This window comes from Ixodes scapularis, unplaced genomic scaffold (assembly GCF_016920785.2).
Source record: "Ixodes scapularis isolate PalLabHiFi unplaced genomic scaffold, ASM1692078v2 PGA_scaffold13__105_contigs__length_92229423, whole genome shotgun sequence".
NCBI classification, from domain to species: Eukaryota; Metazoa; Arthropoda; class Arachnida; order Ixodida; family Ixodidae; genus Ixodes; species Ixodes scapularis.
The window spans coordinates 41,107,090-41,122,275 of NW_024609839.1; the positions used below are offsets into that span (position 1 = coordinate 41,107,090).

The 15,186-nt window shown below is 48.2% G+C and overlaps 1 protein-coding gene across 2 annotated transcripts in view; it reads right to left on the reverse strand.

The window, feature by feature from the left end:
- Positions 1 to 4,609: 4,609 nt before the first annotated feature.
- The window catches only part of LOC8031807 (putative polypeptide N-acetylgalactosaminyltransferase 10), a 280,882-nt gene continuing 270,305 nt past the window's right edge, over positions 4,610 to 15,186 (reverse strand). For both annotated transcript variants that reach the window (XM_042289876.1, XM_042289877.1), the window contains 2 exons: positions 10,563 to 10,817; positions 4,610 to 7,525 (listed from right to left, as the gene is read on the reverse strand). In XM_042289876.1, the coding sequence (XP_042145810.1) occupies positions 7,373 to 7,525; positions 10,563 to 10,817 (408 nt within the window). In that variant the 3' untranslated portion in view covers positions 4,610 to 7,372. The remainder of the gene's footprint in view (positions 7,526 to 10,562; positions 10,818 to 15,186) is intronic.

Consider the following 15,186-nt stretch of genomic DNA (forward strand, 5'->3'; position numbering starts at 1 on the left):
GCGTGCGGTCGTGTATCACTACTGCGTGATGCACGTTAAAGACCCCAGGCTAGCGGCTGTACCGCACTGGCTAAATTGCTCATCTACAGCTGGGAGACTCGTCGCCCCTGTGAGGCAGACCAAGTTCTAGGCTGTATAAACACAAACACAACCCAATTTTTTTGGGTAAGATAGAAATAGGTCTGTTAGGGTGCCTCGATGTGCGTCTGTCATAGGGTGAAGACACCCATTGTTGTATTGAAAACTGTTTGTGCGTGCCAAATGGGCATTAAAATGGCGCCAAACCACCGGGCGGAGAAGCGCTCGCTCCGAACGAGATCGAAGCGCGTGCATTCTGGGCACAGAAATGGCCGAGATGCCGCCACCCTAAGACCACGGTGGAAGAAATACATTTAGGTGATGATTCTGTCTCGCGCGGCGACCACATTGGCTATGTTCCAAATCTTACCCGAGTAACCTGCCTCTTACGTCAGCGGGTAATACCACGTGACATCGCGAGTAAACGATCCGCGACTCGATTTTGGAACGGCCAGGATAATCACCTGGATACTACGCGGATTGGCTTCGTCTTGGGCGACGGCAAAAAGAAAACACAGCAGCGATGGCAGAAAATAGCAGACGATCCTTTTGATCATGGAGAAAGCACCCGAAGAGCGGTAATGTTAATGACGACGCGGTGTATTTTGAGGTGGATCCACCAGCTCCTTTTTTACTCACCTTCCCTTTGAGCTGTATATTGAGATCAAAATTACTTTCTCCTTACAGCTAGACATAAAAAAATGTGTTTTTATTAATCAGCGCGATCGCTGCAATTCTAGTCACGGTGCCCGAAACGCATATATTCCACGCATTGTAATTTGCACCGATTATGTTTTGCAGAAATATATTCCACACGGTGTAGCGGTACAGCGCGAGGGTGCTTTCTCCAGAATGATATGAAACTCACGTTCGCTTTGACGCGAATGTGGTTACAGTGAAATTTTCGAAGCCTTCACTGCTTTACAAACGTTTATCCTCTCATTACACACACTCTGGAGGAAACAAAAATACTACATTATCATATACCGAGTTCAAACATTTTCGGCCTTGAGCGTGAGAATACGGCATTCCGCCAACGCCGAAGACGAGGATGCGGAGAAGCTCCTGTTTACGCTCGCACTCAGATAATAACAAGTACACGTTCCCGGGGAAGGTGGACGGTCTGGATGTAATGCAGTCAATTCTTGCGTTGACAACAGCAAATCGCAATAACCAGACATGCTGCACCTAATTCTTTGTCATTTCGAACGTCCGCCACCAAAACCAACGGTGCAAGCGAGCTTTGACGGCTGTCGGCGCAGAAAGCAGACGACGAACAGATCACGTGACGTATTTACTCGATTTGATCCGACTTTACCCCCCGATCGAGGAGGGTAGCGCGAGTAATTACTCCGGAGTAAACAACCCGCTTCTGGAACGCGAGTTCTGACGTCATCGAGTAAGCTCGAGTAAGTTTTGGAACGCTACGGTACGAAACTTTTACTCCGGAGTCGGATCGAGTAAATTTTGGAACACAGCCAAGATGTTCGGCCGACCGAGCGCGCTTCACTCGCACGGGGATAGATGGCGCCCGCGTATAGAGGGGCTTGTGAAGGCTTGTTTATAGGGCTTGTGAAGGAAATTATGCATTCTTTACTCGGTCCCTGTGTACTGTGTAGTGAAATTATGGATTTATGTTGGCGCACTGGCACTGATTGCCTTTTCCCCGTGCGGTTCCTTTTTTTTTTTTAAACGAGAACATTCCGATGATGACTCCAACGTGACAAAAATACTCCTATAAATATAAAACTTCCCGGCATAATCTACTGGGCCTACAATAATTTAGAGTAATTTAGAGTAAACACCTGGGTCGTACTCGCATGTTTTGTCAATCAACATCTTTGGTAACAGTTCCGTAACTTGTTTACACACATTGCGTGGCTTTATATGAGGTCGGGTGATTTTTCCCCCCTGCTCCTGCCTTATTGAAAAAAATTAATTCTAATAATGTTACATAGTGGGGCCTAAATAATTATTTACATGCTCATAAAGGTTTTAGCGTTACAAATGGTTTACACATAAAATAGGCATGGAACATACAAACCTTGTGAGCAGAAAAAAATCCTATTTATGATGCCATAGTGACTGAAACGATGACAGAGTATGATGACATACTGATTGACATGATGACACAGTGACTGAAAGTCAAACAATAGTAGCGGTTATAAGACATAGATCACTTTTCATCTATACTCTCACAATATGGTGGCACTACGTCTCACAGGTAAAAAAATACCTGACAAGTATTTTTGCTTTAAAATGTACATAAAAGCTGAATTCACTGCATACTACCAAAGAACGCTACCTCCTACATCCTGTGTTTCTCGCCCATGCAATTAAACTAAGAAGAGCGCTGCTTCGCTGATTTCTTTATTTCTTGAGCTTGTTTGTTGATTCTCGTCGTAATATGCTTACAGTGTTGTCACATTCGCATGCTGAAGTAGTAGTGGAGCAACTGGGCAATTGTTTCTGTTCACCGCATGGAAACGTTATTGTGCATGTGTCAAGAACACTGTCGATTGTGTCCCAGTAGACAGTCTGGTGGCTTTTATTTTCCACGAAGAACTGTTCCGCTTTCTTCAGTAGCTGGAAAAGGTTCTTGTTGGGGTGTATAGACGCTTTACACACGCGCCAGAATACAGCCGCCATTGCTGACCTTCTCTTGTTTTACCGAGATACCGAGCCACTGAAATTGGTGTGTACGAGCCTACACAAAAGCCATTGGTGGGGAGAAAGACAGAATAAAATCTAAGATGGCTATAACCTGGCCTGCTATGGTAATAATGAAGTGAAGTAAACGTAATAAGGGGAAATAAAAACTGAAGGTCAGTTATGGCGATGCCCATGCACAGCTGCTGCAAAGCGTCTATATTGGTTTGGCGCCATCTAGCGACTGAAGCAAGAAATATTGGGTACCCCTGGGAGTGGCGACTGCATTGTTCAAACGTGAGCTTTTACTCTGGTGGCGCCGCCGCTGAGCCTAGTGTCTGAAGCAAGAAATACTGGGTATCCCAGGAAGCCGTGATCGCGTAACGTGCCAGTAGAGCGGAAGCTACGGCCCTGGCGGGACAATCGGAACGTCAGTGCGTATTACCGGAGCGCGCCTCAACTCCGAAGAAGTATCAGGCTTTACGCTGCGTCATGCTCCAATATGTGTGCGTCGCGCTCGTATACGTAGCGCATTTCGAAGCCTTCGGCACGCAATGTGGGGCTTATCGTTCGCCGTTTGCCAAGTTACAACGGGATAGGGCGTTATAGGCAGCTGGCGCCGCCTGGCCGTTGCCGGCTGCCTATAAGGCTTCCTCTGTTCTTCACGTTTGTCAGGGCTGATTCAGTAGAAGTGTTCTTGTCGATGCTGAAAGCTGATCGGCATGCAGGGCAGCGTGTAATTTTTTATTTTTTTATTTTCATGCTCAAAAACCCAGTTACATAAGATAGCATGCAGTCCACAGCCTTGGTTTCTTGAGCCTTTTCTGTCCAGACATCTTTGCATTCCCAGTCTTCGACAGAAATCAGACTGCCAAGCTTGGTCTTTACTTGGTCAACGAGATGAGGAGACTAGGTAGTAACTTGCGATCGGCCCTCGGGATCGCATGGCGCCATTGCTCTAGGCGAGCGCCATTCGATGGAGCTTTGAACAAGGCCACTCGCTCTGCGCAGTTCCGGTACCCCGAATTGCAGTTGGGAACAAAGCACGTCTTTCCCATCCTTATAGCATACCTTCTTCTTCGGGTTAAGGCTCATCTTCGTGCACGATGGTGGCACCGGTGATTGACACAGCACCAAAGCAAAACATGAGACCAGCCACTGACCGCACACCACCACCACACCGCGAAAAAGGCGAGCCAGCTACGCCCCCGACACCGTGCCCGCCGAGGAGAGACCTTGTACTTACGGTGCTCACACCTCAGCGCCCTCCGCGGCGGCGCGGAACAACTACACCTCGTTTCGCCTTATGTTGTACCGCAGCGAAGGTTAGAAGCGCGAGCTCATAGCGTTGGCAGCTGCTCTTAAGTCACGAGTGCTTGTGTCTCCGGGATGTGCCCCAGAGCAAGGAGCTCGCGCTTGTAGCCTTTCCTGCGGTACATCATAAGGTGAAACAGAGTATACTCCTTGTTCGAGGCTAGCTCCGAACACGATCTGGCCGCTCGCTCCCCGCGTGAAGAGCGGCCAGAGTCACCACCTAAATGTATTTCTTCCACCGTGCCTAAGACAGACATGGCGAAAGTGTATGAAGGCTCCCTAAGGTCTATCAGAGGTCTATTGTCATACTCCGCCATCTCACGGCGATTGCCAGAAATGCGAGCGAGCCTTCGACACACCCGTTCCACGTCGCGACGCCGTTCAGACGCTTTCTTTCTTTCTTCCGTCATGGCCGTAGACATTATTTTCTCACTGCCACAAAATATTTTTTTTTTTTTTTTTTTTTAAAAAGGGCATAATGTTGCATTTATGATTTTCGAGCGGTTCAGTGGACTAATATTCTGTTCTGATGTTTTGAGACGTCGGCAGTCCACACAAACGACTTGGAAACAAAAAGAAAACAACTTTTATTTTCGAAGTTCTTTTCGTCAGACCATACTCGTTCCCCATCTAAAGAAACGCCTTCTAGCTCTCCATCAAAAATAACGACGTGTCATTTTATTTTTTGCTTTGTTTATCCTTGTCGAAGAGCACTTTCGAGCACAAGTCTCAGTCACGTCGGTATTTTGAGTTTCGACGGAGTAGCAAGAAGGAAAGGGCACGTTCACCAAGAACACTTAAATTGTCAGTGAAAGATCGGAATGGTTCTTGTAACAAGATCAAGTGAAAGTACTACGCACCCTGTACCAGCACGTGAAGTACCACAAGCACACACATGTACACAATCGCAACTCTTTTAAGGAAAGCAATCTGTTCTAAGATCAAAAAATAAAACAAAGACATAAAAAATAAAGAGCGCGAGGAAAACGATGGCCTACGGTGCGACGAAATCACTTCCCAAACGTATCACAGTCCCAGCCGAATGAGAAGCAAAGGAACACCTTCGCTGAAAGCATCTTTAAATTACAGAACATTTTTACTATAGTCAGTGACATGTTAAGGAACGCAGGGCGTGGTTTATTTACTACCTTCTCGCTTCTTGGTTCCTGGTTCGTTCTCCAGCATTCGTACTGTCCATTGCCACAATCTGATTTGTCGCGAAAAGATAATAGGCTAGGTGGCGCAAGCTACCGCCCGTTATAAAAGGTACAGCCGTTAGCATCCATCCATCCATCCATCCGATGATAGGGACTCACCATGCCCTGCGTTTCTTAAGCATTTCGTAACTATAATATTAAAAAAAAAACTTATTAAAGGATTTACAGGATCACGTTGGTAGTAAAAGCAAATTAAGACAAAGATTAAGACAGCTGATATTTTAAACATTAATATCTCTGTCCTTGTTTATAGGTTCGTTATCTACACTTTAGAGTACGCTAGGTAGTTTTCTTTGTGAGCCAATTGGACGCGACAATGGTCGACTTGACAAGCATGCAGGTTCTAGGAAGTTAAGGTGTGCATTGTTTGATAAACTGACCCGGGTTTATGCAAAAGCAGAACAATTAACTTGACTTAGAGCGTTCATGTACCACCAAAGCTGCATGCCGGGTCAGGCTAAAGATGACTCATCTTTAATCTCCCCTGAATGGCTCGTAGCATCGGCCGCACTCTTCATTAGAACGACGCAGTTTACAATCAATTTTGGCCAAAACGCTAACCCTAACGAGGAACCTAGTCCTCATAACCTTCCAGTCGCACATCTCTTCATTCACAACAAACACAAACGATCGAAGTTCAGCTCTCGTACGCCCCGTATTTGTTTATATATATATAAAGACACAACCAACACTTCAAAAAGCACCAAGGCATTTGAGCTTCGTGACTAAAACCGAAAGGCACGGACCCAAAGTTTCGAAGAAAAACAAATTTAGAGAGAAAAAAACAAAGGTATGGATTGCTGCGCATGGTGTGAATGGGATGCACAGCAGATTCAGTCCCAACGATGGGCGGTGAAGCGGCATACCAGGGACATGAATACTGGGGACAGGCATGCCAGGAACAAGCATACCTAAAAGGCATACCTCGACATGTATACCAAGCCCAGGCACACCAGGCACCAGTATACCAGGCACAGACATACCAGGCCCTAGCTTACCAGTCACTGGCATACCAGGCGCAGGCATACCAGGTATACCAGGCACAAGGGGTCTTCGTAACGGACTAGACCTTGCCCCTTTCGAATGTTTTACTGCTCTTACGATGAGTGCGCCTTAAAAGCAGAAGAAAACGTTTTCCGAGAGACGGATGGCTTGAAAAGTTCGAAGAAAGTTTCGGCTCATCCGTGGAGTGGCCATCGATCATGATTAACGTTGGATGGCTGAACGGCGGACTTCAGCATGTTCGAAGTTGTAGTCACTTGAAAAAAAAGTCACAGACAAAGAGAGAGAGAAAGAAAGAAAGAGAAAAAGATCGAAAAAAAAGTTCGAAGTTCGTCTCGGGTTACTGAAATACCGATCGTAGTTTTGGGTCGGGCGCGCAAGTGAAGCAAAGAGTCGTGGACTTGGCACGCGACGAGTTTTCTTGTAGTTCTGTTCCGTCTCGAGATCTTTTGGCGGTTCAAGCGAGACGTCCCACAACGTACCAGTGGCATTAGTTACTCACGAGAAGCGTATTTAAGCGTCTCACAAACCGTTACGCACTTTCTGCGAGATACTGCTGTAGGAATGCTCACATACCTGGCCCACAAGCACGGCCACTTATAAACTTCACACGCGTAAAAGAGCGCGCACTTGTCCAGCCGCGAAGGCGAAAACTGTCTCGACGCATCGGCCGTCTTAGTCAATTGGAAGAGTAGACACACATTTTGACACACATGAAGTTCCCAGCAGTGCAGACCACAGAATCACATTGCGCGAAGACAACGCCGTCTTACTGCTATCGTCGACGTATTTCCGACACATCCCGCGAATGGAACTGGAATAACTCCCTCGCGAAACTCCCGACAGCATCCAGAAGTAACTTGGACTTCAATAAGTATTCGGGACGTTCTCCAAATCCACTTGGGGAAATCCTGGACGACCCTCGAAACACCGTTGGGACATCCCCGGAATGCCTTATAGAACACATGGGTGCGTTTTTTTTTCTCTCTCTCAAAAGCACCGTCCCGCCATCCTTGCTGAAGAACCCGGCTTGGTTTGCTTTCAGTTCGAAAGCCAAGGATGGACCGTCATTATGTCACACATCGCTGATTTTCCAGTGGGGGTACGACGGATCACCAGTTGGCCAGGGCTGTTTCGTTGACGTGTTCGAAAAGCCATCGCTGCGTGCGGACGTCACTATCACATATACTCATGAAGACTTCGTGACTTTTCGCGTCACAGTCCAGGCAGTTGGCGGTGATTGGATGGAACAAATGCTTCGTCACCTGCGAATAAAGAGAAAGACGCGTGCACCGCGTTATACAAGAACTGAGAGTTGTGTATAGACACAAAACGCTGTTTACAAACAAATTCCCGCTGTCCCACACAATGGCGCCTGGAGCGCGTCTCCGACCGGTATGTGTAATAACGTCCTGTGCTGCCCATACATCGAAAGCGGTCCCGAAGTTTCAACAAAATGACGTCGCGGAAGCCGGAGTGTCAAGCTGTCGGATGATCGCGCATTGCGGCGGTGGGTTCTAGAAATGCTGGCGAAAAGCACGAGCGAACGCGAGTGTCGCTGCTGTCGTCACGACGTCCCAACGTATGGCCGCCGAAGTTTCCATGAACTGCCACACTGAAGAGCGACCTGCAGCAGGACAGGTCCACCACCACTCTTGGGACGCCGCCAGGGTCGCGACCGGCGTCAGCGTGACACTTAACGTCACCAGGTGGAAATCGAGGGACCATATTTTTTTTTAAGCGTTAAACACACCAGTCAGAGAAGCGTCTGCACGTATTCGCCGTGCCGACAGCAGCGCCACCACAGCTATGCGACACCAGAAACACGGATTGATGCATAACAACACCGTCGTTAGTGCGTCAATACAAGCTTCGTGCGCAGTCGACTTTGCTGTGAGTGGTCGGCAAACGGCAAACAGATGACACACCGGTTTAAATATACTTTAAATGTTAGCGGGCAATTCCAGTTACTGGACAACATGTGCTGCATACTAAACATGACACAGTGTGAGAGTAGCTTGGAAGGAGCGGGGGGCATGACGACTATAGGCAGGCCGAACTTTGCCTAAATTATAGACATTCATGTAGCTCCGAAATGTTGGAAAGCGTTTTCTCTCCGAGCGACATGCTTCCTGCATAAGTTCGCTGTTTTAAATGGTGCTTTGACTGCGCGGAAATAACAAAAAGGTTAGCAATGCAAGAGCATCTCTGGAAAGTATCCAGCTCTGGTTTCAAAACAACTACTGAAAGAGCGATTATATCTGTAAATGTAAAGCGTCATTGAGACTCTCCAACGTTCCAGCTGGTGACCTTGCACGATACAATTGTAGTCGCTAACCCGATGAGAACGGCTGGGCGTCTCTTTCGGATGGACGGTCTCCAGCACGCGCTCGTTGGTGTCACGTGACGTTACGGTGCCACGTAACATCGCAGTGTCACGTGGCGCCGCGTGACGTCACTGTGGCAGACGAATACCCTGCGCTAAACCTAAGCAGACATCTCAGCCGTCGCCACAATTCATCTACAGAACACTGCGAGGAACCACCGATTATTTTTCCACCTCTTTTTCACCCTACCCTGTGCTTGCGCCCGCCAAAGGGTGAGGTTAGGGGTTAGAACAGGCCTTAAAGAGATTCAGGCTTCTGCCATCGCGTGGATTCACCTTCTCGTGTCTTTCTCTGACGCGCACGGACGCTGCCGCTGCGCTCGGTTCCCCTGATCCGGCCAGTTTGATGTCGCGCGGAGTTCAGAATATTCCTAATCGTGCTCCGCGCGCTCCTCGAGTAGCGGGTATCAGGCTTCCCCGCTTCGAGCCGGCGTGCCAGGAGCAGCGGCTGACACGGGCGGGAAAGCACCCGCGTTAGCTCGATCGGCCGTGAAATATTGCTCGCTCTTATTCGAGGCGTGCGCGACCAGAAGCGTCGATGTGGTCGGCCTTCCACCATCGGCGAAACGTTCAACTGAAGACGCCGTGCCTTCCGAAGCGGTGAGACAAACTGACGGCGGCTGCCCATAGTCTATGCATCATTTCAACATCTCGGAAAGGGTCTATTATGGCGCCTGTAACGCGTCTCCTACCAGTGTATTTGCCGCGTCCCAAGATGTGGTCTCTCGATTTCCGCCCCATGACGTCGTAAAATTGTCATGTTGACGCCGGCCGCGATCCCTACGGTGTCGGATGAGGCAAACGTTTGATCTGTTGCAGTTCGCTCTCCAGCTTGACAGTACACTCTAAGAAATGCCTACGCGACTACTTAGCCGCAAAACCCTCAAAGAGCCAATCATTGCGATCTAGGAAATTTGCTCAGCGAATGATGAGGTGTAACATCTGTTTCGACCTTACAATTAAGTCTGCGCTGCGGTATTGCGCAATGCAAGCATGACGCTTTGCATTGCGTAATGCCAACATCCCAGACTTCATTTTTAAGTCTAAACGGATGTTCCGCCTCATCGTTCGCTGAGCTGATTTCGTAACTAGCAGAGACTGGCTCTTCTAGTGTTTTGCGGGTAAGTACACGCGCAGGCATTTCTTAGAGTGCACCCGCGGAGGCTTCGGCAGCCAGGGGTTGGGACGCCGCAGCGACAGCGACACTAGCATTCTAACCTGCTTTTATTTTTAGAGCGCAGCTCTTAGAGGCCCGTTCCCGGCTTGAGCGACGTCGCCCTCGGCGTAACCAAGGTCATTCCAAGGTCACGTGACCCCCCAAGGTCATCCCAAGGTCACCGCAAGGTCATGTGACCCCCAAGATCACATGACACCCAAAGTCACGTGACTCCCCAACTCACGTGACCCCCCGATGACGTCATCGGCACTGATGACGTCACCGTCATCCGCATCGTCACTGATGACGTCACCGGCATCCGCATCGTCATCATCGCTGATGACGCCATCAGCGACGTCACAGGCATCCGCATCGTCATCATCACTGATGACGTCATCGGTATCCGCATCGTTATCGTCACTGATGACGTCATCGGCATCGTCACGTGACCCCCCAAGGTCACGTGACCCACCCCCCCCGTACCCTTCCCTCCTCCTCCTCAAGAGCTGCGCTCAAATTCGGCGTTACAGGGAGTTGTAAACGGCTTTCACTTTTCGTTCCTCAGAACTTCAACGTTTAACATGATTACGACATCCAACAACATGACATAAGAGCTTTTGGGACGTTATTTGATGTCACTTCAGAACCACTTTGGACGCACGGGTAAACTAGGACGCTTAACACACCAGTTACGAACGCGTTCCAGGCACCCTAGCGGTATTGCCTCGTCTTCTAGGTGGCACAACGCTGGCATGCTCACCGTGTCGTACTTCCACAGCTGGTTGCCGTGCATGCCGTGGCAGCTCCAGAGCATGACGGGCGCGTGGACGTCCGAGCTGGACACGTCGAAGCAGACACTGCGCTTGGCCGGCCGCACGTCCTTGTGCCAGGTGAGCACGAGCTGCTGTTCCCCGGACCGGCCCCGCTGGTCCTTGAGGCAGGGCGCCAGCGAGAACCGCTCGTTCTGGCCCTTGAACTGCGTATCGATGCACAGCCCGCTCTCCTCGTTCCGAACCTGCGGCCAGCGGGCAACGGGTGTGAGCAACTGTCGGGACACGCACCACACAGGGGCCACTTTATTCCGAGTCTATTCGGCTAGAAATTGAGGGGGAGGAGGAGACGGAAGCACGCGGGGACGTCGGAACGCTGAGTTCTGGTTGGAACGTCTACCCGTACATCCCTGGGACAAGCTCCTTCCCACAATGCCCTCCACTCTTTCCACTTGAGCAGAAAACACTCTTGGAGAGAAAGTGAGAGGGGGCCAGTCCCTTCTTGCCTCTTCTCCAGTGTTCCCTCAGCAAGAGTGGAAAGTGTCGGGGGCCTTACGGAAGACGCTTGTCCCAGGGATCCCTGACAGAAAGAGTTGCATCTCAAGATCTAGTGTCTTATACCACCCTAGCGGCTGCAGCAAGGATTATATTTTGTTCTTGGCCCGAGACTGAGGCAGGAAAAGAGGAAAGTTTCAAAGTAGGAGAAAAATGAACAGTCGAGGACACGTCTGTTCATTTTTCTTCTAATTTGAAACTTTCCTCTTTTCCTGCCTCAGTCTCGGGCTAAGAACAAAATGGTTAACATCCACCAGCTCGCCTGCGCAATCACTACATTATCAAGAATTACATGTAATTCGAACATCGGATCATTCGCTTCCGAACCCAAAACAATGCAACACAACAATAATGCAAGAGAAACGGAGAGAGAGATAGAGCACACATCAGCTATGCTGCCTCCTCTCACTCCGCGAGACGCGATGCCACTGGCGCTAAGCCAACAGCTATGCTGTGCTGCTGATAGTCTCTCGCATGGCCTTCCTACGATGCGGCCAGCACGGGAAAGCAAGGTCCCCGCGCATGATTTTCATACAAAGCTATCGCCTTAAAACACGTTTTGAACTGACTCGGCGAGCAGGCTGGCAGGCGCAATACAGCACAGCACTAGGCGTACTTTATTCTACCCATGCTGCGATACGGGAGCATCACGTGTGCCCACTTTTTCGGTCACCGAAGGTCATATAACCTTCAAATCCATCTCCGTTGAAACGGAGTAACCGAACGGTATTTTCATTATTACCCGCGTTCGGCCAATTGCGTTCTTTCGTTTTCGTGCCAGCCATCCCAATAGATGGCTTAGTGAATGACGCGTCGTTTAATCCGTTCTTGCGTTAATGTTTTCAGTAACGTCTGATTGCAACCAACGTGCTCACCTCCACCGCAGAATGGGTCGGAGTACAATCTGGCGTCGAAAAGAAGAGATCACCGCTCCGCATCCTCAAGAATAGTGCATACACATTTCCACATACCGCGATCCAGATAGAGAGTTTTGAAATAGGGGGCACCAAGGCTCGGGGGCCCAAAGAAATAGGGGCCCACCACTGCGCTTGCGCCGAACTTAAACTGTGGGTTGGGTTTTTGGATCGACTCTCGTTCCCCAGCGCAAAATTCGAGAAACAGCGTGGGGCCCCTCTTTGCTTGGGGCCGGGTTACGTCGGCAAACGTGGCGGAAGAGTTGGGAAGTATCGCGAAATAGTATTTCAGAAACATATGTATTTATACTTCTGTATCGCGATACAGTTTTTCAACTGTACTTTGTATTTCTGTAACAAAATACATTTTCGAATGTGTCCTTGGTATCGCGACACTATTAGGTCCGATGCATTTTTGTTACCGTTATAAAATAATTGCTTACCTTCACACAGAAGGTCAAGACCAAGTTTCGGCCGGGACGTTTGGTGTATCTGTCCGCACATGACTGCCTTCTTTATTGTGAAAAAGTTAACAAATGTTTTCCAAAACTTTAGAGGGTCGACTATTCCAGTAGATTCCAAAAGGGGAAGGTGCTGTCGGCGCGCCCAACAGTTGAAAGGGTACGGGTTCTTTGAACTTCATACGACGTGACGTCGAAAGGTCATTGCTGAAACAGGCATCCGGACTGGACATAATCGAGTGACTTTTCGAAGTTATGTGGGAAGACACATGACTGATTCAGATGTCTCTGGGGTAAAAAAAAGATCGCTTGCTTCCAATACTACCTCCCAAAATAGAAGATTTTAATTTTGCGGTAAATTTGATTCGAGCTTAGTTCAGGCTCCAACATGCAGTGAGTACTTGCTTGCTGATTTAAGAACAAAATATCGTATTCTAGATCATGCTTCTCTTTTTGTTCTCCGTACGCACTAAGCAGTGCACCAAAAGGTCGAAAATATTGCTTTTAAAACAAAGTATTTCAGTGTCTGTATTTCAGCCCCAACAAAATGTAATGTATTTGTATGCAAATACTTTTGTATTTTTCAAAAGTATTTCTGTTACGTATCACGGTACATTTTTATAAATGAATTTCAGTATCGGTTTTTTGGCTGTTTTTGGCAATTATCCCAGTATTTGTATTTTCGAATACTTTTGAGAGTATTTCTGCCCAACCCTGGATTGCGCCGCCCTTTCCGCTCGCTTCGGAGGAAATTCATCACGGTCGCTGCCTTAGAGCCACGTTCATTGCCAGTGAATGGTGCAGCCGAATTTCGCTTCGCTTTATCTCGCTCAAATCTGAGAGAATGAGCGGTGAGCTTGCCCCTTTTTAAAGACCGTGTTCTGATCCCGGTTCTCCGTAAGCCTAGAAAGACGCGGTAACCGTTGGCATGGCAGCGTCTCGCTACTCCAAGACCCCCGAGTGGACATTCTTGGCTCAATTGGCCGAGCGTTCGTGGCACGTTACCTGTAGCATAGCCTCCTGTATATTCACAAAGCCTGGCAGTTCGACGACGGAGCCATATATGTTCCCGGTCGCAGATTTGGAGCGCGAGGATCTGGTAGCACATAGGATCAAAGAGCCGTTTCTCGGAGAACCTGGACGTCAGCCAACACCTCCTAGAAGACAAGGCCGTAGCGCTCTTCTCGTGACGTCGCAAAGGAAGGCCATCGGGGGCGCGCGTCGAAGCGAATGCACCGCGCGTAGATCGACCGTCGTAACGCGTTTTTAGTCGCATACGCGTGTCATATTAGCTAAAATGAAAGCTGCACATAGCAACGGGTCTAGAAAACATTTTATTACACGAGCAAAATATTACACCGCTAAATAATCGGTACGAAATGGCACGAGGTATGCGTACAAGACGTCTATAAAAAAATGTGATTGTTTTAAGTCGAAAACATTGAGTCATGCAATTATTGTTGTAGGAATGCATATTTTATACAGAAATACTTCGACAAAATGGCGAGACACGCAGTGATCTGGAAACAGCAAAACAGAACAGTTAAAAATCAGGTAGACGTAGTCAACGCGGACAAGGCAAGACAAGTGTTTCTCACGATCATGTAAGCGACGTTATCGCGTGCAGTCACTGAATTCTTGCATCATACCCCGGCCACATGGCAAAATTAATGCAATTTCGATCGAATGACATTGTGGGGTCGACAAATCCGCTTGCGGGGCTCGTATAATCACTCAAGACCGCGAGCTGATTAAATCCTATATCACTGAATGAAAATATATTAACTTTTCCGTGTGGCAGGGGTACTAAACTTACTACTCATTTACTTCTCCCTGTGGGGCTCGAGCTGCCTTAGAACAAAATATAACTTATTTTGTATATAATAATATTATTACCTTAATACAGTTAAGATTCTAGTATAAACGCGGAAAAGGCAATACAATAACTTAAGTATAAATAAACACAGAACCACGAACAACGCACTTTCAATAATCACACAAACTTGTTTTTCACCTTCCAGTGAAAACTAGATTAGCGCGCATATTTACAAATGTCGACGCAACTGCACACGAATTAGGACAAGAACAAAATTGCAGTCTATCATGCGATTAGAAAAAAAAAACAAAAAAAAAACGATTGCAGCATCTTACTTGGGTTCTACATGACCAAGAAAGCCCGTAAATAAGTTGCTTCTCACCTGTCGATCGTATCCATACGTCCCACAATATCCGTGACGTACACATTTGAACACGAACTCCAAGAAGCCTCTCTCTGTCGAGAGAGAGGTCTACCGATTAATCGACCAGTCTTCGTTGGCTAGTTGTCACACATGTCACTCAAACCGAAGCAGGACTTGTTTCACGAATCCACGTAAATGCCGTAGTATCAAGCGAACACAAAAAAACTACCCGAGACTACGGTGATGACAAAAATACGACGGGAAACAAGTCTCAAAAGTACCACACACGAGAGCAGCGGCGACGAAAGGCTTGACGTTGTCGACCCATCTCTTGCTCGTGTGCGCTCCCTGCGACAATGACTGGATTTCTTTTCGGTTTCCTTCCCTTCTGAGATGTCTCAGCGTTCCTTTTCAGACAGTCAGCAGCTCACACACAACGTAAATTTAACAGAATCGGAGCCATGTGGCATCGCATGGGCAGCGTCGCAGCCGGTCCTTTCGAAA